This window comes from Diabrotica undecimpunctata, chromosome 10, assembly GCF_040954645.1.
Source record: "Diabrotica undecimpunctata isolate CICGRU chromosome 10, icDiaUnde3, whole genome shotgun sequence".
Taxonomy (NCBI): Eukaryota; Metazoa; Arthropoda; class Insecta; order Coleoptera; family Chrysomelidae; genus Diabrotica; species Diabrotica undecimpunctata.
In genome coordinates, this window is record NC_092812.1 from 56,441,614 (window position 1) to 56,463,391 (window position 21,778).

A 21,778-nucleotide genomic window follows, 5' to 3' on the forward strand; every position below is an offset into this window, starting at 1 on the left:
ACAAAAATCTGCAAAAATGATCCTGAAATTAATTGTAAAGGCAGTAACATAAGAAGAGGGGCCTTTCTAATAGGAAGAGTCAAGAGAGGTATTAAAAAGAGAAATACAAGATCGGATGCTGGAAAACCTAAACATTTTAATATCGTGACTGCTAAATGTTTAAGGAATTTTAATACCAACAATTGTATGAAGAACGTGCCACCTTTAAATGCAAAATCGTTGATAAACCAGTGGCTATTATGAAAAGTAAGAGGATAGTGAATTGGCGTTTACATTCTTTAGAAAAAATACAATAATATCGAGACCAAAAGCGAACAATTTATTATTTAGACCAGACATGGTATGATACGCATGACACCACTAGCAAGGCTTGGACTGATGGTTCACTTAGATGCCAACTGAAAGGCGTACCTCAGAATCATTGAGTTAGAATCTATGGAGAAGCTATGAGCATATTAACGTGTGTATTAAAAACGGCGTAGGTAGGTGTGGCTAACGATGATACCAATATGGCGGTGGGATCATAGACGGACTCAATAATATTAAAACTACTATAAAAATATGACTAGTTATTCAGAAGATTTAATCATAATCTAAAAAAGTGCAATACATTTTTAATAAACTATGATTTATTTATCCCGCGGTAAACACTAAAAACACGATATATTATACATAAAGATAAATTAATACAGTCAAATACTATTAATTTATTCTCTGAAGTACGGGCCATTACTTTGTTTACATATTTGTATACTAACCTGTAGAACGTTATTCCTGAAGATTTTTTATTAACATTGCTTCTGCTACTGTAACTACGTTGAGAACAAGAAACCATTATTATGCACTATCACAATATATATTATTACAGTTTCTATAAAAGTATTATAAAACTAAAAATATTCGAAAAACAACAAACGTAAACAAACATATACGATCTGTCAAAAGTGTCAAAACAATCTTAACAATATGGCCGAAGTGAGGTCGTTTTTAGTCACGTGATGCCCTCTCCATAGATTCTAACTCGATGCTCAGAATAAAGGTTCTCGAATGATTATTGTGCACTGTGGGTCTTTAAATGGTTGGTGCCAAATGGGTTAAAACTTTGTGAAAAAAAAAAAATAGAAAAATTTAGTGTAGATTATTGTCAGAATATGAATTCTAATATATTCGAAAAGTGGTTTAAGAATAAATTACTTAATACCTAATATAACATCCAGAGTGTTATAATTATGGACAATCACTCAAGACTTCTAAAAAAACCGAACAGTTCGTTTTTAAAACAGGAACTACAAGATTTCCTCTCAGATATGATTTGTATTTTGAAGAGAATTAATAAGAAACAATTACTTGAAGTGCTTCGTACTAAAACTTATTACAAACAGTAAATACTGGACACGATTCCAACAGACCGTTTTGAGTTTACCACCTTATTTTTGCATTTTCAATCTCATCGAACTTATTTGGGGACAAGTAAAAAAAAAAACGAATTCGAAGGAAAAATATTTTTCCAAAATTTAACGCAAAAGTGATTTAATTTGATAAGAACTACCAGAGATCACGAGTGCCGACTGGAAAAAAAGCAGTAAACCATATAGTTAATGTACCAAATAAATTACAGAAGACTAGGACAATTAACTTCCACAAATAGTGGATAATTTATTATTGATCTGTTGGATAGTGACTATAATGAGAACTCGTCTACAGAAGAAATATTTTAGACCAGGTACGCTAATGTGACTATTTCAGTTAAAACCATTCAGTTTTTCATTAAAAATTGTTAACTTCTGTTTAAAACAATATTATTAATGTGAAATCATCGTTAAACGCTAATAGAAAATGCCGATGTACCACCTAGTATTTTTTTCCTAACGGAAGCAAGATTGTTAATTTTTTGACGTTTCACTTTTAACCATTTAAAAAACAAAAAAAATATAACGTTTTGTTTTTTTTTCCAAAATCAGATTTCTCGGCTCTTTAACTACATATATACATATTACAAATCTCCTACACATCTACACTATCTCCTTTCTTAAATATATGACATCTATATTTAAGAAAGGAGATAGAAACCGATGCGAAAACTACAGAGGAATAAGCGTAATATCATCAATAGGAAGATTATATGGAAAGATACTGCGAGAAAAGATAGAGCAAGCGATAAAAGGCAAAATCGGGGAGGATCAGGCAGGCTTCACGGCAGGAATATCATTCATAGACCACAAATATACACACTGGAACGACTGTTGGAAAATAAAAAAGCAAAAAAAAGAGATACAGTCTGTCCCAAACCCTTCTTTCAGTGCGTCACTAATTTTGACGTCATATAGGATTTTAAGAATGTCGAGAATTATTGCATGACATTTTAGTTAAATTTGACAGTCGTAGGATCGTAATCTCTCTTTTTTTAATTGAAAATAATTTAATAATTTTAATATTAGTCTTTGTTCTTTCTCGAAATATTTCGGTATATTTAAAATATTTTCATGACAATAAATACAAAATTAAATTTTCACTGTAAAATGTCTGATAATACTAACCTGGAATGACAATTATCATTATTTTATCAGTTGATATTGTGAAAGTACTGTCACGATCGAGACAATCTGCGTCAAATTATATTTATGCGCATCGTTGATTGGATATCTATTTAGCGTATTCTAAACTCCAACCAATTATACATCCGTAAGTAGAATTAGCTTTACGATAAATAATTTTCTAAGTTCTATGTATAACAATCACAGACTCACGTTTTTTTCTGTCACTTCTAGCTTAATGTGTTAGAGAGAATTCGATCAACTATGACGCACTGAAAGAAGGGTTTGGGACGAACTATATACATTTGGCATTTGTGGACCTGAGAAAGGCGTGACTCTATACCAATGTCAGAACTATGGGAGGCAATGTACAAATTAGAAATACGGACGGAACTCATAGATCCATCCAATGGCGTTACAGCCCAAATCGGGCCTTGGCCTCCTTCAACAGGCTTCTCCAACCATCTCTATTTACCGCTGTTCTTTTCCATGAACGCGTTCCCAGGCAGTTCCTGGCATCCTCATCGACTTCATCTTCCCATCTCTTTTTAGGTCTTCCAACAGGTCTTTTTCCCTGCATTCTTGCATTTAATAATTTTCTGGGGATTCTATTCTCATGCATGCGGACCACGTGCCCTGCCCATCGTAATCTCTGCAGTTTAGTATGTTGTGCTAGAGGTGGTTCGCTATATTGCTCGTATATTTCTCTAGGACGGAACTCATAGAAGCTACAAAAGCTCTGTATAAAGAAAATAAAGTGTCCATTAAAATGGGAACAAGAATCATAGGAGACTTCACAACAACAAAAGGGGTCCTGCAGGGTTGTTCCACATCTCCAACCCTATTCAAAATATACTTAGAGAAAGCCTTGACTACTTGAAAAAGAAAATGCGTAGGCATGGGAGTACCGGTACGGAACGAATGCCTATATACGTTAAGCTTTGCAGACGATCAAGTAGTGATTGCACAAGACCAAGACGACCTTAACTACATGATGAAGAAACTACAAGAAGAATATACCAAGGCTGGCCTAGATATTAACCTCGCGAAAACAGAGTACCTATCTACAAGTGAAGAAGACATAGAAGATCTACAGATTGATGACAACGTAACAATCAAAGGAAAGGATAAATTCAAATACTTGGGGTTTATAATCACGAAAAAGGCAACAACATAGGAAGAAATTACACAAAGATTAGGACAAACAAGAACAGCAGTCCGACAACTTAACTCAGTATGGTGAAATAGACACCTAAATATGAAGACAAAAACACAGATTTATAAAACATTAGTGCGAAGTATTATGACATATGGGGCTGAAAATTGGATCATAAACAAGAAAAACAGCAGTAAGATAGTATCAACAGAGATGGAATGTCTGCGAAGATGCTGCAGAGTAACAAGAATGAGTAGGAGAAGTAATGACGAAATAAAGCTTCTCCTTCTTAACATGCCATACACCAAAGTGCGTAGGCGACTATCTCATTACTAGAATTCTGTTCTTGGCGGCGTGACACAGCTCGCCTGTATTGTGTATTCCTGTCCATTCTTTAATATTTCTTAACCAGGATAATTGTTTGCGGCCGGCTCCTCTCCTACCTTCGATCTTCCCTTGTAGGATTAACTGTGGTATTTCATATTTTGCTCCTCTCAATATGTGCCCAAGGTAACCAATCTTGCGTTTTTTAATTAATTTAAAGAGTTCTCTTTCCACGCCGGCTCTCTTAAGGACGTCATCGTTTTGAACTCTATCCACCCAAGGTATGCGCATCATTCTTCTTAATGACCACATTTCAAATGCTTCAAGTTTGTTGATAGATGTTTTTTTCAAAGTCCACGTTTCCATGCCATAAAGCAAGATGGACCATATGTAGCACTTGACCATTCTGTAGCGTATTTCGAAATGTAGGTTTTGATTACATGGTCTGAATTTCACAAAAGCTTGTCTTGCCATTTGTATTCGGGTTTTTATCTCTTGTTGTGGATCCGATTGGTCATTGATTGTGGTGCCAAGGTATTTAAAAGTTTTCACGAGTTTTATGCGATCGTCACCTATGCATATTATCGGGTTTTCTGGAGGGTTTTTGCTAATGACCATATAATTCTTTTTTAAAATGTTGATTTTGAGGCCATATTTTTTACCTATGCTATTCACCCTATCAAGTAATAACTGCTGATCTTCCAATTTATCAGTTATAATTACTGTGTCGTCCGCATAGCGTAGGTTGCTAATTGGTATGCCGTTCACCTTAATGCCTAATTCCGTGTCTTCTAATGCTTCTGCAAATATATTTTCAACATATAAATTAAAAAGCATCGGAAAGAGTATGCAGCCTTGGCGGACACCTTTCCGGATTTCAAATTCATCCGTATATTGGTCTTGATCAATCCTCACCTTTGCCATTTGGTTCCAGTATAGATTCTGAATAATTCTGATCTCCTTCTGGTCAATGTTGGCCCTATGTAGTAGTTCCATCATGATATCATGTTTAACATCGTCAAATGCCTTCTCGTAGTCGATGAAGGTGAGGTAGACATCTTTTCGTTGATCTAAACAGTTTTTTATTAAAGTGTTCAAACATAAAATTGCCTCTCTTGTTCCTAGTCCTCCCTTAAAACCGAATTGTGTTGACCCGCTAAGTTCTTCTAGTATCTTGTACATTCTTGAGTGTAATATCCTAAGGAAGAGTTTCAGCAAGTGACTCATTAAACTGATTAAGCGGTGTTCATTGCATTTTGTGGCATTAGCTGTTTTTGGGATCATCACAAAGGATGACTGCAGCCATTCTCGCGGAATGTAACCAGTATGTAACCGAAATAAAGCAAAGAACATCAATAGAAACAGACATACTAACATACATAGAACAAAAAAGACTAAAATGGTATAGACATGTAAGAAGAACTAGTGATAGCAGATGGATAAAGAGAATAACCGAATGGAGCCCCATAGGAAGGAGGAAAAGAGGACGACCCCGAAAATCCTGGAGGAACGAAGTAGACGACGCCATGAGTAAGAGAGGCCTAAACGATGGAGAATGGGACAACAGAGAGAGATGGAAACGGTTCAGCGAGGGAAGGCAGTGAATACTGTAGAATCCCTAAATATATATATATACATATTACAGATTATTATTTTATGATTTAATACTTACATAAATAAATTTGTGTCAGTGAAACAACCAATATTTACCGAAAATTTATACCGCCACTTATACATACAACACCGTATTGTAAAACCAAAATCAAAGTCCTTTATTTGTCAACTTGGCATTATATCACGTGTTCATATGATTTGTAGTTTTCAATGTGTTCCTATAATTTGATTGTGCCTTTAATTGAAATTAAATTTCTGGAATGTTTGATAATATACTGCGAGGAAAACATTGTTGCCGTCTTATTATTTTAAAAATGTGTTGAGACATATAGGATAAAAATAGTTCTTACACAAGAAGCTATTTGAATAAATTTAATGGGTATTAAGGAAGCCAACATAGAGGTAAAACTACCAAGCGTAAAAAACCGTATTTAAAACGGAACGGAAAACAGCATTCGCATTAATTTATCAACTAATAACGCACAGAATTAAGAATAAGGTCAATTATATTAATAATGGCGAAAAATGATAGTCATATTGTTTATAATAATCTAGTGTATAACGTTGTTTTTTATTCTTATATTATGTGATCTACGATCTATTGATCTTACAGAATGGTTATATTTATTAATTTGCAAAACAGATAATTTTCTTAAAATATTTTCTTGTGGCATATTTAAGGCTATACTTTCTAAACCGAATAAGATGGGCGGGCCACATACTAAGATCGAGTGACGAAAGACTCCTGAACGCCACATTCTGCAAAAGGCCCGATGGCAGAGGGTCAGTTGGTCGCCGAAGAAAGAGATGGAAGGACGCAGTAGCCACTGATCTACGCATAATGGGAATACAGCAATGGGAAATAGCTGCTCAGAACCGACAACAATGAAGAGAAATAGTAAACGCGGCAAAGACTCACATAGAGTTGTAGAGCCAAATGATGATGATGAAGGGTATACTTTCTACCAGGCACAACTTTGATGATTCTAATTTAATCAAACTAAAATTTAGTTTTTTGAAGAAAACTAAAAATTGATTTAATGAATGAAAGTTGCTAATGAAGAACGTTGTTTTTAAAAATTTGTTTAGCATCTAGCAGAGGCTAGGAACTTCCATCCGTTAAGGCGTCAATTATATTTTTTAAATCTATGAAATAGTCTGAATAAAAAAAGCGGCTTCCAACCATATTCCCGATCGTGTTAGAAGGGGTTCTGGTGGAAGTGGAATATTTGGAAGCATTTCTTTATAAAGTTGAATTTTTACAGGTGATTTGAGGAATACTTTTTTATGCTTGATATCAGGGAGTTTACAAAAGGAAACTTTTTTCTAATTTCTTCTGCAACTCTGTTCATTATATGTGCTAAAAAAGTAACGTGTATTAAGTTGGTATAAAATATTTTAAAATTTTCTCCTGTCTTGAACATATATGGTGCAGCATCGGATAAAAAAGCAATAATTTATGGCTAGGAACAGCTGCAGACAGAAAAAAATTGATATTTCTTCTTGTAAAAAACGTGACATTGTTGCAGAGTTGATTATTTCTAATTACTTGCAGGAAATTAAATAGGATTAAATGGTAAGATCTGATCGCTTAAAACGATATATCTTCCTGACGAATCAGTGGTTTCGTCAACACACACGTAGAAGTAATTGTCACTAATATTTGTTTTTATATTATCTATTACTGACGAGTACGAGTTGACATGGTTTCTCTTTAGAGTTCTTTCACTTGGAATATTCAATTTACAATATTTTTTTAAAAGGAAGTTAAGTTTTTATTGGATAGTTTTGAAAGCAGTATATTTGAAGAGATTAATTCACGGCACAAGTCTTCATTAAAATTATCTGGTTAGTTTCCTTCTTTTGAACTTGACCGAAAATACTTAGCAACCTAAGATTGATATTTTTCTCCACGTTTAGTTTTGTCTTGTAATATATTTTGTAGTCTTTTGGAAGATAGAGTTTGTTACCACAACCCAGTGACTATTAAGAATAATATTTTAATGCCTTCGTTGCCAACTAAACATTCTCACTAACAAAAATGTGCTTTAGAATATATCTATCACAATTCAGTTGATGGATGACAATTGTTTTGTTGCATCATTCTAGGAGGAGGGTAAAATCAACTACTGTAAATGCAGATATAATATTATCTCACGAACAATAGAATGCTGGCGCACGTAGCGATGACTCTTTAAGGTTGAGTGATCTATATGGAAATGAAAATAAACATATACAACTCAAAAATAATATTACTTTTGAAGGATTAAAAGTTTTATTTTCTTTGAAAATTAGATCTGGAATAAATGTAACGAAAATGTAATACAGTAAAACCTCCCTTAACCGAAACCTTTTTAACCGAAATATCGTTTAACAGAAACGGCTGCCAGTTTCAATAATTTCGTCAATAAAAAGTAAATGTTTGTCGCAAAACGTAAACAATTCCGTTAATTTCACTCACCAATTGATGTCTATGTGTGTTGGGAAATCACAAAAACCAAGAGCTCGAAAAGATATTTCCGAAAAAGCACTTTCAGTTATAGAAGCCAAAAAAGTTCATGGATGTCGACCACTTTATCTTTAGAATGGTTCGAAAATGAATTCGTCTCAAGTGTAGAATCCTTTTTAAAATCAAAAAACCTTCCCATGAAAGCATTTTTGCTTGTTGACAATGCGCCCTCGCCCTCAAAATCTACAAAATGATGACAATTGTCAGATTTTTGCCACCGAATGTCACAAGCTTAATTCAGTCGTTAGACCAGGGAGTCATAGGGACATTCAAGAGACATTATAGAGGAGCATTCTTAAGACATCTGTTATTACAGGAGACGAATTAATCCAAAAGTGTTCCCGAAATTCTCAAATCTTTAACAATAAAACATGTTTATTCGTGAGTTGAGTCGTGGGCCAAGATCAAATCTTCAACTTTGGAAAAATGCTAGAACAAACTTTTTGATAAGATTTTGATTGACGATCCTGAAGAAGAAAAGGTAAAGATTGGTAAGGAAACGACAGAAGAAATTAAACCTTTCATTAAAAATTTGCCGGGATATGACGAAATTAACTAAGAAGAGATACGTGAGTGGTTAGCAGCTGCTGACTCAGAACGTGAATTCATCTACCAGGACATCATTGATATGGTTCTTTATCAAGACAACCTGAGCATATCAGACGACGATGACGACCCAAGAGGCAACAGGCAGCACAAGACCGTCGACGAGATTTTCAATGCTTTAGAGGAAAGAATTTTATACAGTAGGCCTACATTAGTTAGGGACACGACTAGGTTCTTAATTTTTGTTGTCATTGCATAAAGTTTTGTCCTTTTCAGATTGCTTTACGTTTCGTCGAACAGTCGAATGAGGCAAACTCATGACGTTCTGCAAATGAACGATGGAGGGAGAAAGAAACATCGTTGTCAAACGAAAACGCAAAAAAAATAGATTTCTTTAAAAAAAGCATGTTATACTTGTTCATTTTCCTTAATTTTATTACTTTATTTTGGATTTACTTATTAGAAAACGTTACGAAATCAACTCACAATATTTTTTAATACCAATACTTTGATCAAGAATATTATAAAAAACAATGTTATTTTTAACCGAAATTCTTGTTATCCGAAACGGCCTCCCCCCAATTATTTCGGTTAACGGAGGTTTTACTGTATGTATATACACTTGATTTCTGTTGTTTACTTACTTTAGATAGGGAGATACTATAAGCTCATATGATAAGTTAAGTTATGAAACGTATTGGTAATAAGCACTTAACTAACTCTAAGAAAATAAATCAAAAGTACAAGAATATTTTGAAAATAAGAAAATTTTGACAGTAGAAGTTTTTAAATTAGAAAAGCAATTTGGTATAATATATATGACGAATTCCAAAGAAAATATCCACTTTTTTTATGTCAAAAACATTGATTTTGAAATTTAAGAGCACATTCTTGGGACCAATTTTTTTTTTATTTAGTACCTACTCAAAACTGAAGAAAAAAATAGTATCGCCACCCGGAACGAGGGTAATCTTGCCTTTTGTGCGAGATTTCAAAAATTGAATGAGCGAAATAATATTGATTTGTGAATGTAAAAATGTCGCGACTTAAAATCACTGTAGAATCTGTTCAAAAGCACCTACAAAACTTAAAAAAAAACAAAAATGAAGGCCTTTTTTATACTTTTAAAATAATGCTTGTTTTTCTCTTCATTCGCAATCTACAGGGTGAGTTTTAAGTATGGGACGCCTTAATTATCTCGGAAACAGCTTCCACGATTTTTATAGATTTTGGTGTGTAAGAGTCTTGTGATGCGACCAATATTATTGTGGTTGTTGTATACATTGTTGTCAAATCTTCAGTCTTTCTCAAAATCTAATGAAATTTCTTATTTCAAATGTTTTCCATACTTGAAACTCACCATGTAGAAAAAACATAGGCATTATTTTAAAAGTATAAAAAGGCCTTCATTTTTCTTTTTTAAAAAGGTTTGTAGGTTCTTTTGAACAGATTCTACAGTGATTTTAAGTCAGGACATTTTTACACTCCAAAATTTATATTATTAATTGATCGCTCAGTCAATTTTTGAAATCTCTCAAAAATTCACGATTACCTTTGTTCCGGGTGGCGCCACTATTTTTTTTAGTTTTAAGTAAGTACTAAAGAATTAAAAAAAAACTGTATATTTTATATGGAATTCGTCATATATTTATTCCAAAATGGTGTGAAATTCTGTATACTCAGTCTCACGTTTTTGGTTTAATATGGGCTGTTATGGACTATATACCTCCTTTACTATTCTGTGCATTTTACAATGATTCGATCCTTATTTACCGTTGCATTGTTGAGAGTTCCATTTTCTGTCAAACATCTGAATGTTGTGTCAAAATTTGTGGTCTGTGGCTATGTCAATTATTCAGTTAACCTAACTAAACTTTTGTCAAAATACAAACATTAGTATTTAGTATTTTGAGAACGATTTCCGAAGTGGAAATTGAAACGTCAATAAACGTAATTTAACCTTAAATTGTGGCTTATTCCCATTTAAATGGTAATTACTTTAAAATGCCACAAGAAAATAGCTTTAGAACAATATGTGGAAAGAAGTTTCTCAATTTACAAATATATGTACACAGATAGAAGCTCTAAGTTTTTAATAGAAAATTTTGAAATACATTTGGTCATTTATTGTTTCCATAATTCTAAGGAATAGTATTTTACTTTTTTACAACTTTCATTACAATTAATTTACAATTAGTTTTTAAGTTTATTTATATTGTTTCCTAATTATTAAAATAAACATTAATTAAATGCCATTATTAAATATATATTTCTATTGACAGCATGCATATTTTCTAAAAAAAATGCATATTTAATGCATATTTTCTAAAAGAAAGGTATATTTAATGCATATTTTTGGGTAAATTAGTGCATATTTATGCACATATTTTTCACTGTTTTTTGTACGTTTGCCAAACTCATCATTTTCAACATTTGACCCATTTCTCCAAGATTTATTCTACTGTTCTTTCTTGGAGTCTTTTAGATTAAAATAACATATAAGAGATAAAACGATTCTCCTTTTCAAAGACGAACTTATCGGTTTTCCAGTGTGTATTTTGCAGACTTTATACCAAAAATAAGTTGTTGGAATACAACTGATCCTATTTTCGTCAGTTTATTGACGCGAATTCTGTGTTACCAACCTGTACCAACTTAGCAAAAACCAGGGTTAAGGTTTATTACTTTGTTTATTTGTTTGTGCCATTTTTTATTGTAATTAGATGCACGTGGATGTTCTATTTTATAAACTTTTTTTGGTTACGTACATACAGGGTGATCAACTTTTGTGACAATCTTATATCTTGGAATATCTGTTATTATACGAGATATCAAAGAATGTTATTTACAAAAAACAAGAGGTAGTTGTAAGCTTTTTTTGTGAGTATGATGGCCTTGACCGAGCCAATTAGGCAGAAATTTTGATATTTTAAAAAACCAACAAATTTTTTGCAATCAGAGGAATTTTTTCTGTATTTCTAAATCTGAATTTAGTTGTTTATAAGTACAAACATATTACAATTATTGAAATAATTCACTTTTTTGGGTTAATTTTTTTTAATAATTTAATTTATTTAAGCTGTAAGCTTCACATTTTAAAATTAGTTCAGGGTCTTCCATAAGACTGTACCTCATAAAAGACTTTTTTTTTAATGAAACATCCTAGATTTTATTTTAAATTTAAAATCCGTTTCACTTCTTCGTTACAGGAAAGCAGAGTTGTTTTGTAAAATCAAATTTCCATGAAAATCGTAAGAAGTTCAACTCCCTGTCTAATTGAAAAGGGGTACAAAAACAACGACCTGTTGTAGCCATAGTTCTTAAATGATTGTCAAAATGCATAAAAATGATTGATTGATTGAAAAAGGTATAAGTACACAGAGAATGGAAATAAATTGTTTGTCATTCCAATTTCTAAAAGTGTGCGATATTTCGGCGGTACCTAAAACAAGCGGAATTGGATTTGAATAGTATGCAAAGAAGTTTCTTTAGATGATAACTACCTCATAGAAGCACTGAATCAAACAAATCTATACGATTCTGAAGAGGATGGAGTTCTCCTCGATCAACTCAATCTCACAAATAACCCAGCAGAAAAACCACACGATCCATGTAGTGAAATAGAAGTAGATAATGAGGAAGAACATGACCAGCAAGTTGGCGAATCATTTTCCTTCATAAAAAACCTTACCAAACGGAATCACACTCCAATTCCTGTTGAGTGTATACATAAATAAAGACAATTCTACAGAAATTCAAGAAATTAAAGCTATACTTGAACTATATGGCCTGAATCAAATTTGTTCCTTGAAGAAAAAAGAAAATTCCGTTTACTAAACTTTAATCCAATAATTAGAACTCGAGATATTGTAAAATTACTGCAGAATGGTTCTAAAATAAGTATTTTTTGAAGCTTTTTCCATCGTAACACGGCTTTTGCGGCTACAAATGAGATTTACAAAGTCTCATTTTAAAGCTTAATTTATAAATATCCAAACAAAACTTGTTAAATTACTTTGTCATTATTTGTATTAAAGTTATACCCGTTTGAAGTTGCAATTTTCTTTAAAAAAATGTAAATTAATTTGTTTATATGGGTTTTAAGCAAATTTGAGCAATAAACATTTATACTTAAATTAACAGTAATGATAGAAGAACTCCAAAGAAACATTTGAGCTTGGTAAAATATTTATTTTTGTCCAAGATATCGATATTTTGATAGCGTGCTCTGAGGCACAAGATCTAAAAAACTGATTTGTTCAGATTTAATAGGAGTATATGGAAAAATTGTTAATAAATAACAATTTAATAATGTTTATAAATAACATGTATTTAATACAATTATATTTTAAACAAACAAATAAAAAAATAACAATAAACAAGGTGACTTAAGAAAAGATTTACATTCCGTAGTCATTAGCTGCTTTGTATTGGATAATTTTGAAATGAAAATACGATAAACGTTTTATTTTAAGGCTGTTTTATCGGTGCACCAAAACCTAGGGACAGTGTTTTCTCTGTTATTTACCGACAAAATGTCTCGAAATTTGGACACATTATTCGAAATTATGTTGCCTTTAAAATGATGGTTTTACTTTTTTTATTTTTTTGAAACTTCTGTTGAAAAATTGGATTATACTGTTTAACGTTCTATTATAACCAAACTTTTTACGCCCATCACTTGAAAGAGTTTTTTTTTCTGTAATCGTTGATTTTTGTTTCACCTTTCTGTGTCCAGTACTAATCGAGAAAAGCGTGTTCCAACTTTGAAGAAAATTGCTAAAAAATACTAAAATCTAATAGTGAAACGTGTTACTCATCATTGGCGCTTAGTTTCATAGTTATCGCCTTCGTGACGTCAAATCTCATGAACGTACGGTCAGTTAGTTCGTGTTAAAACTAATTTAAATAGAGAATAATGTATTTGTTGTCATTAAACTACCCGTCGGCCGGCGGCACTGAGTAAAGATGGTCTGGCGTAAGCAGTGTAGAAAAGTAAGTGATACGCCCATTTCAAATCGCAGTGTGCTTGAACTGCTAAAACAGCCTTAACGTTGTACCCCAATTTAAAAAAAGAAATAGCAAATTTGATCTGTGATCAATGAAAAATGTGTTGTTTTTGAAGAGCGCTACTGGCCCTTCAGTGCCTACCCTCACTCAGGTTACTCTAGTCGAAACGAAAAGTACTCTTTGTTTGTAACACTCCTGTTTAAACAATTTCTAAGCAATTCTTTTTGCGTACGAAGAAGCCGAGTTACAATCGAAAAAGCTTCGAAAAATACATATTTTGCAACCATGTTGCAAAATATATTGATCTGAAGCTATTTTCTTGTGGCATTTTAAATTAATTTATATTTAAATGGGAATAAGCCACAATTAAAGGTTAAAATACGTTTATTGACGTTTCAATTTCCACTTCGGAAATCGTTCTCAAAATACAAACATTAGTAAATTAAATAAATTTTGTTTTTTGTTACGTAGTGAAAAATTCTTCTAATAATTTAATTTTATCTGACTCATCTATATTGACAATTCAGACATACCTTATACATTTTAAAGTAGACGACTTTAATATATAATATATAATACTTACCATGTCGGGATAATATTATGAGGTTTTCCTGGTTTTTCCCTCATAATTTACTATGGAATCACTAACAGGAGAATTTTACTGTCATCATGGCATGTATTTGTCTTTTTAAAGACGAATTACATGTTATGATCTTTTCTGACGGATATTCTCAAGTTAAAGTTGATTTCATGTAATCGAATGAACTATCTTATAAGTAAAGTCGTCCCAGGAACGCAACTCAACAATATTGGCAATATCATTTTAAAGTCGTCTACTTTAAAATGTATAAGGTATGTCTGAATTGTCAATATAGATGACGGATTGAAATCCACCCTCGAAATTCGTAATCAGCCGTCAAAAATACATAAAAAAACTTGGTGGATCCATCAGCATTGAAAAGGTCGCGGTCACCTAACTGGCCCCTAGACTACTGCGTGATTTGATTTTTTTTATCTTTGGACAACATATGAACCGAGAAGTGTCTTATTAGGGATACAATGTCCATCAAATAGTTCATATTTTTATTGAATCACATTTCCAGCATCGAAATCTTTGCCATGGGAAAATGATACACATTTTACTTGAAAAAATTTATGAGCTTCTATCAACCTGCGAGTCCATTCCAGGTAAAAAAACACAGAAGATATTGTCTGTCGGTTGATCGAGACAAATTAATAGGAGCGGAAGAAATGTAACTGCTGATAATTAGTATATGAGTGTTACTATTGAAAAGCAGTGTATATGCTTACAAAGGGTGAGAATGATTTCATATGTTCATGGGAAAAAATACCTCTCTAGTACTTTCTTCTATGCATTTATATGGCGACAACCCCAGAAATGATTAATTATAACACTGCAACAAAATTAAGAGTGACAGTGTAGACTACATACGAGAAGGTAGATAATGTCAGTCTTTTTCCACTGTATAAATGTGACCACCTAAATTTCTACATCATGTACAAAAAAACTGCTGAAAAAAAATCTCCAGAAAGAACTTTCTGAAAAAAACCTTACTTGGATAGAGATAGGAGAAGAATCCAGACCGAAGTTGGTATAAAATATCCTACAATTACAATTGAGGACACACAGACCTCATGTGTCTAAAAACTTAATGGCAAAAGGGTTATTCAGAAGATTAACTGAGGAAAAATTCCTAAATAAAAAGCATTTGTGGTTTTGTCTCAGAAAGGAATGTAAAAATGCGCATAATTTTTGTAAAATAATTCCATTTAAACAGTACATATTTATAATAAGAACAATGGCATTTAAATATATCTAAATAGATTATATGGATAATATTAGCTTACATTATTATGCGGTAATTATTAGTCATTAGAATAACAAAGATTTTGCATGTAATATTTATCTAAAATGCTCGTTAGCTCATTGTTTAACTAGAATTTTCAAAATTTTAAAATATTTTTATATACATTATTCAGTTTATGTTAAAATTTATGAAGGCATATTACGCCTTAACAACCCATTAACCCTCAATACAATTTACAAAATACTATTAAAACCACCTTGTGATAGTGAGTTGATTCAACTCATTGAACTACGAATTTAGAGCTCAAGAGTTCAACAGCATGTAGTAACTATTTATAAATATAATAATGAGTTAACAATTTCTAGCAAACTAATACGCAAAATCTGTTTCTAGGTTTTCCCTGGCGTAAAAATGTATAGCACATGTATATTCTTATCTTGATTCATCCAATATTTAATATAGACCTCCCCTTTGCTTCTCCATCTATCTGTATATTCAAGCCATGTACATCCACCTCAACACAGTGTGGTGTTTCAGGTCATCCACCTACTTCAACTGTTTATACGTCCAGGGTCTCCAATCTGTAATAATCTTAGTCTATACTCCAGTTTTTGTCTAATAGTATGACTGACGAATTTCCACTTTAGTTTTTGCTATTTGGCTGGTAGTATCTTTAACTTTTGTGACATTTCTTATCTAGGTATTCCTACTTCTATCTGACAGTTGCATGTTGATCATTTATCTTTTCATTCCTTTTTGTGTCTTCGCTATTCTATCCACATTAGCTCTTAGAATGTCCAAGTTTGCCTTCAATATGTAAGGACGGGAAGAATGCACTTATTGAACAGTTCCTTTTTAGATATTGAGGATACTTTTTATTTTTCATTCACCAAACGAAGCCCATGCCAATTTCGTTTATCTCTTTATTTCTATAGTTTGGTTGTCTAGATTTAATTCTATTTTGACCTTCTTCGTGAAAAGGTATTTGAATTGGAGCAGAAGTTGGAAAATAAAAACAAAAAAGGAAAAACGGAGGTTAGTATAAAAGTCTTTTTATTTTGAGAAATCTTTCAAAATGTGTCTCACTGGAGACTATATGTACTATGTCATCATCATCATCAATGGCGCTACAACTCTTCGTGAGTATTTGCCGCGTTTACTATTGCCTTCCATGTTTGTCGGTCCTGTGCCAGTAATTCCCATTGTCGCACTCCCATATTCTCTAGATCTTCTTTGACTGCATATATGTACTATGTATCTCTCCATATTCTACTCACATCTTTCATACTCTATCCTTGTCTGGGGTTCATGCAGCTGACACTCACAGAGTATTTGGTCTGCAGATAAAGGCAGTAAGGGTCCTTGCTGGTTTGAGATTAGGGAAACCTGCCGTCAGGATGAATGATTGGGAATTCTCACTGTACCAGCACAGTACATTTTAGAAAACCTTCGATTCATGAAGAGAAATACCAATCTTTATTGAAGTCACGAAGATTAGCATGGTTGCGTTACTAGGAACAAACAGAATATGATACCAGCATATTGGTGTTTGAAAAGGTGTAAAAATGGACCAGGATATTTTGCAATAAAATGTTTTAATGTTCTGCTTGAAAATATCAGAAACTTGCCTGAAAAGGAATTTGAAAATAAAATTAAAAATATAAAGACAAAAAATTCCTTTTATTAAATTCATGAATATTTACAACATAATCTTAATTTTAATTGAGGTTTTGTACATATTTTACCTGTGTAAGATTTTATATTTTTAACATGAATAAACAGTATTGAGTATATGTAAGCTTCCTATATTGTGTTGACTAGTACAAACAGTAATGAGCAAGTTATGTGAATTGGTTTTTATAGAAAGATTTAGACATTTTTCAAATTCCTTTACTTTAACGTCCACTTTATACTTGGTTTATTTTTTATCATTGGTATCTTTGTTTTGAGCTGCATTCTTATGTTTTCTCTCACCATTCTATGATCACTTCCCATATTAAATATTTAATATGGATATTTACAAGCACTTCATAAGAAACTTTTTTAAAAATATTAAAATATCAATTAAGACAATATTGTGTAATACACTCATACCTTTCTTTTTAGGTTTACTTATTATTAAACATTTATTTAATAAAAGTTTAAAAAGATTTTTAAATTACAACTTCAAAATTGGTCTTAATTATCTGTGTTTTAATTAATTTTAATTCACTCTTCACTTCTTTATCTTATATTATAAAAAATACTACCATTTTTCTATCTGTGAGTTAACCTTGTTGCTACTTCTACTGCTAGTTGCTGTTTCTATTTATAAATCTAGAATCTACTTTAACGCCAGAGTAAACCTAATGCTTTATCTTAATGATGAAACAAAAACTTTTGTAACATTGACAATAACTATAATGCTTGAAATTTTTGTTAACAAATCAACATTGTTTTGATTAGGAAACCTTCATATCAACCTATCAAAATCACTTGAAGCAAAAGTCCTTGTGTATACAATATATTAGCTTTGGATGTCTTAATTATTGCCATAATTATAGTGAGCACTATCTAATAAGGAAATGTTAGTAGGAGTGTGAATATAAAAACATTTTGCAACATTTTAAGTATTATGAAACAACTTTCCTAGAATCTTAAATTTAAGGACACAAACATCAAATTATTACCTAATTGTAGGAGTGATGCCATTTTTCAAGTAGTTAGAGAATAAAATTAAATTAGTTCATAACCTACTTAATAAAATAAGTATAGCTCAGAAAATCCTAATGATGAAAAAATTAAAGCAAAAAAAAAATAAAAACAGCTGAGCTGTTTGACCACTTAATGCATTATCCCATGTCTGACACAGAGTGGCTTGCAGGTGAATTTGGGACTTGCCTGTGTCTTACATGTTCGACTGTAGTACATCGCTATTCAAATATGGCCCATTCATGACGCATTTATTATTTATTTTATTATTTTTATTATTATTTATTTAATTTTTTTATTATTGTTATTTTTTTCTAAAAATTATAATTACTATTACTTTGTCCTTTTCACCACTTTCATTAATTTTTAGATATAGTTGTACTTTAGTCAATTTTCGTTTGTGTCAGGTAGTATATATAATATATTAAATATAATTTACTAAATTAGAAATACTTATTTTTTTACAGTAAACTCAAAATTAATGTGTACATAAGTTTATCTTTTTCCCTAGTCCCCTAGATCCACAGATTTATTCTCAATTGAACACATGTGGGACATGATCAGTTGGGGGCTTCTTATCAGGGACTCCACTGATATTTGAATTGTTTGTTTACTTTAAAATAAACAAAGTTGAGTTGTTCATGCCTTTATGATATATGACATGCTTGATGCTATTAATAAATAAATACATAGCTAAGTATGGCTATGTGAGTACATAATACACAAACATAGCTTTACTGATCACAACTATCCTAAATCCAAATTGGGCATATACCAAAGTGTTCTTCAATTTTGGTTGTCTGTGGTGAATTTAAAAAAAATAAATGGCATTAATATTGTTCTCAAACCAGTTTCTTGTGACATTTTATTTTTGTAATTAATATCAATTAAGTATTGATATAAATAAGTACTTTATCTACAAATGTGTCATTAGATAAAACTTTAAAAATAATAATTACCAAATTAGTGAATGATGATTCACTAACAACAAGAACAAAATTTAAGATATCAGATAATTTAAGCTATTAACATTAAGTACTAACAATATTTATTTTAGGTTAATTACTTGATCATTTCTAGAAACAAAATTGTTATAGTGTCTCTCTCATGGAAGATTTCGAAAAAGGGTTTGTTTTTATTTAAAATGTATTATGGAGGTGATATGGAGTCTCCATGTGGTGTCACAAGCTAGAGTCATTAGTTATGTTCCTTAGCGATTAAAATGATAAAAAACACTTTTGTGCTTAATATTTACTTTTTTTAAACAGTTATACATATTTTTTCTAAGAATAGAAATAAAAAAAAAAACATATACCAAGAGTATTATTTTACAACATAAGTGTAATATAAAATATATTTTACTGTTATTCATTATTGATTTTGGTGAATGTTCTTTTTATATATATTTGCTATAAGTTTGCCATAACCCAATGTAAAATTGTATAATGACACTAGTCACTTTACAGTCTTCATTTGACTGCTCTGTTGGGTTTCGTATTTCATGGTAGCTAATTACCTTTGATTTGTGTATGTAAACTAATGACTTTTATATGAAAACTTGTAGTAGGCTTATGTCCTTTCAAGTTTTTGTATATAAATTTATTGTAAAGTATAAAATGTGTATATAAGCAAAATGCAAAATAAACATGAATATTTAATGAAAAATGAAAAAGACAATATTGTGAAGACAATATTTGTTTCGAAACTATCTTACCGATGAATATTTAAATTTTTCAAATCACAACAGGACTTTATTATGGTTATATTACTTAGTACTTAATTTTTCAAGTCCCAAAATAAATTACAACTGAACTAGAAGCTAATTTTTTAATAGAAAACTTATACCTAGTTGATGAATTCTACATTTTTTTGTTTAAGAACTAATTTTATAAAATATGGTATTGCTGAATACACTTTTATACCATTGTTTAACAGAATAAATTTGTCAGCAACAATGCAACTGTTTCAAAACTAGTTCATTAAACTTCAACAACTTATATATTGAACATTATTTAAATTCAATGGCAGATATCTTGATATTAGGCAAATATGGTATTTTACTCTGCTTGTTAATACTACTGAAAAGTTCTACCAGAACATCTGCAAAGATACTTCTCAACCAATTTTATGAAATTTAATTAATTTTATCTTATGTAGTGATTAATTTTTTGGTTTCTTTATAACCCTTTTTATAAATATTGTGTAAGATACTTATTAGAACATCTACAGACTTCTTTTGTGACTTTTGTAACAAGCTTTGTGACATTTATTTAAGATTGTCTGGGTGATCAATTGTCCAATTGTCAAGGTTTATAAAATAAACTATATATCCAAGTATGCTATAACCATTCAGTTGATGTAAGAGAAATTTAAATAATTGTGATGAGTATGAAACATATTAAAATCTTAAATTTTAGGATATACACATCAAGGCATGACCTAATTATATTAGAAATTCTCGTTTTTGACATAGCCCAAATAGTAGTTAAATCCATTATTTATTACCAAGTCATCACACCTGTGAAATTTCTTTATTATTTTCTGCATGATTTTAAAGGAATAATTGAGAAAAATTACTAGGGCAAATTTATTTTGTAGTAAATATTGTTTGGCGTATTTTATAGCAGAAAATATCCCCCGAGACGAAAAATGTATACCGTGTATGGTAACTGGAAAACTGACAGTTTCATTGTTTTCATATTGATTATAAATTCCCATAACCTCTAGGCCTATGATTAGACCTTTTGAGTTTTTTCTTTAAGAAGCAGGCATGTATATACAATTGTTAAAGAGTTTAGCTGTCGATTTTCACGTAAATAAGACAGTTTTTGACTTACCTTTCATCTTGCAGTCGTTTGAGTTCTACCATTTCAAGCTCAAATCGAAGATTGCTGTTTTCACAGAGAAGGAGATCTCTTTCGCTAGCAACCCCATCTAATTCCCGTTTTAAACGAATGATTTGATCCCGTTGTTCCCGAATAATGGCATCTCTTTGTGCCAAAAGTGAATTAATGTCGATATCTGATCCGGCCATTGTAGGCCTCCTACCGTTATTGTCACTTAAGTACTAGTAAATACTGAAAATTTTGAAGTACAGTCCATGCCGCTAACAAAATCATAACACGTCTTAACACCAACACTTCATATTGCACTTAGGATATTTATTATTTTCGAAACAAAAATTTTGATATTGAACTTATCCCACACATTAATCCAAACAGATCATCAGAATCAGTGATGGAATCGCTCGAACGAAAATCTTATCGAGTATGCGATTACTGAAATAATCGATATCATTCGATTCTTGCGTAATAATCGAACAATAATCCTGAGAACTTCCTAAATGGATTTCAAAGCCATTTTATTTTAATTTGGAAGTTAGTAATCGGCAATGGAATATGCATAACAAAAGCAAATAGGCTGGAGTACTCAACTAGAAAGTTAATTAAGCTTTATTTAAAGTATACACGTAAATTTTGCAATTTGTTTAGTTTGAATTTGAACACCAGTTACACTCAAAAAAGCTACTAACTTTTACACCAAATTTCCTTCTTTATTTAAATAT

The 21,778-nt window shown here is 31.4% G+C and overlaps 1 protein-coding gene across 2 annotated transcripts in view; it reads right to left on the bottom strand.

The window, feature by feature from the left end:
• siz (Brefeldin-resistant Arf-GEF family protein schizo) overlaps window positions 1-21,451 on the bottom strand; it is a 184,643-nt gene extending 163,192 nt beyond the window's left edge. The window contains exon 1 of one of the 2 annotated variants that reach the window (XM_072546249.1): window positions 21,051-21,451. In XM_072546249.1, coding sequence (XP_072402350.1) covers window positions 21,051-21,247 — 197 coding nt within the window. In that variant the 5' untranslated portion in view covers window positions 21,248-21,451. The remainder of the gene's footprint in view (window positions 1-21,050) is intronic. The other variant, XM_072546248.1, reaches the window with a different exon arrangement.
• Between the last annotated feature and the right edge of the window lie 327 nt (window positions 21,452-21,778).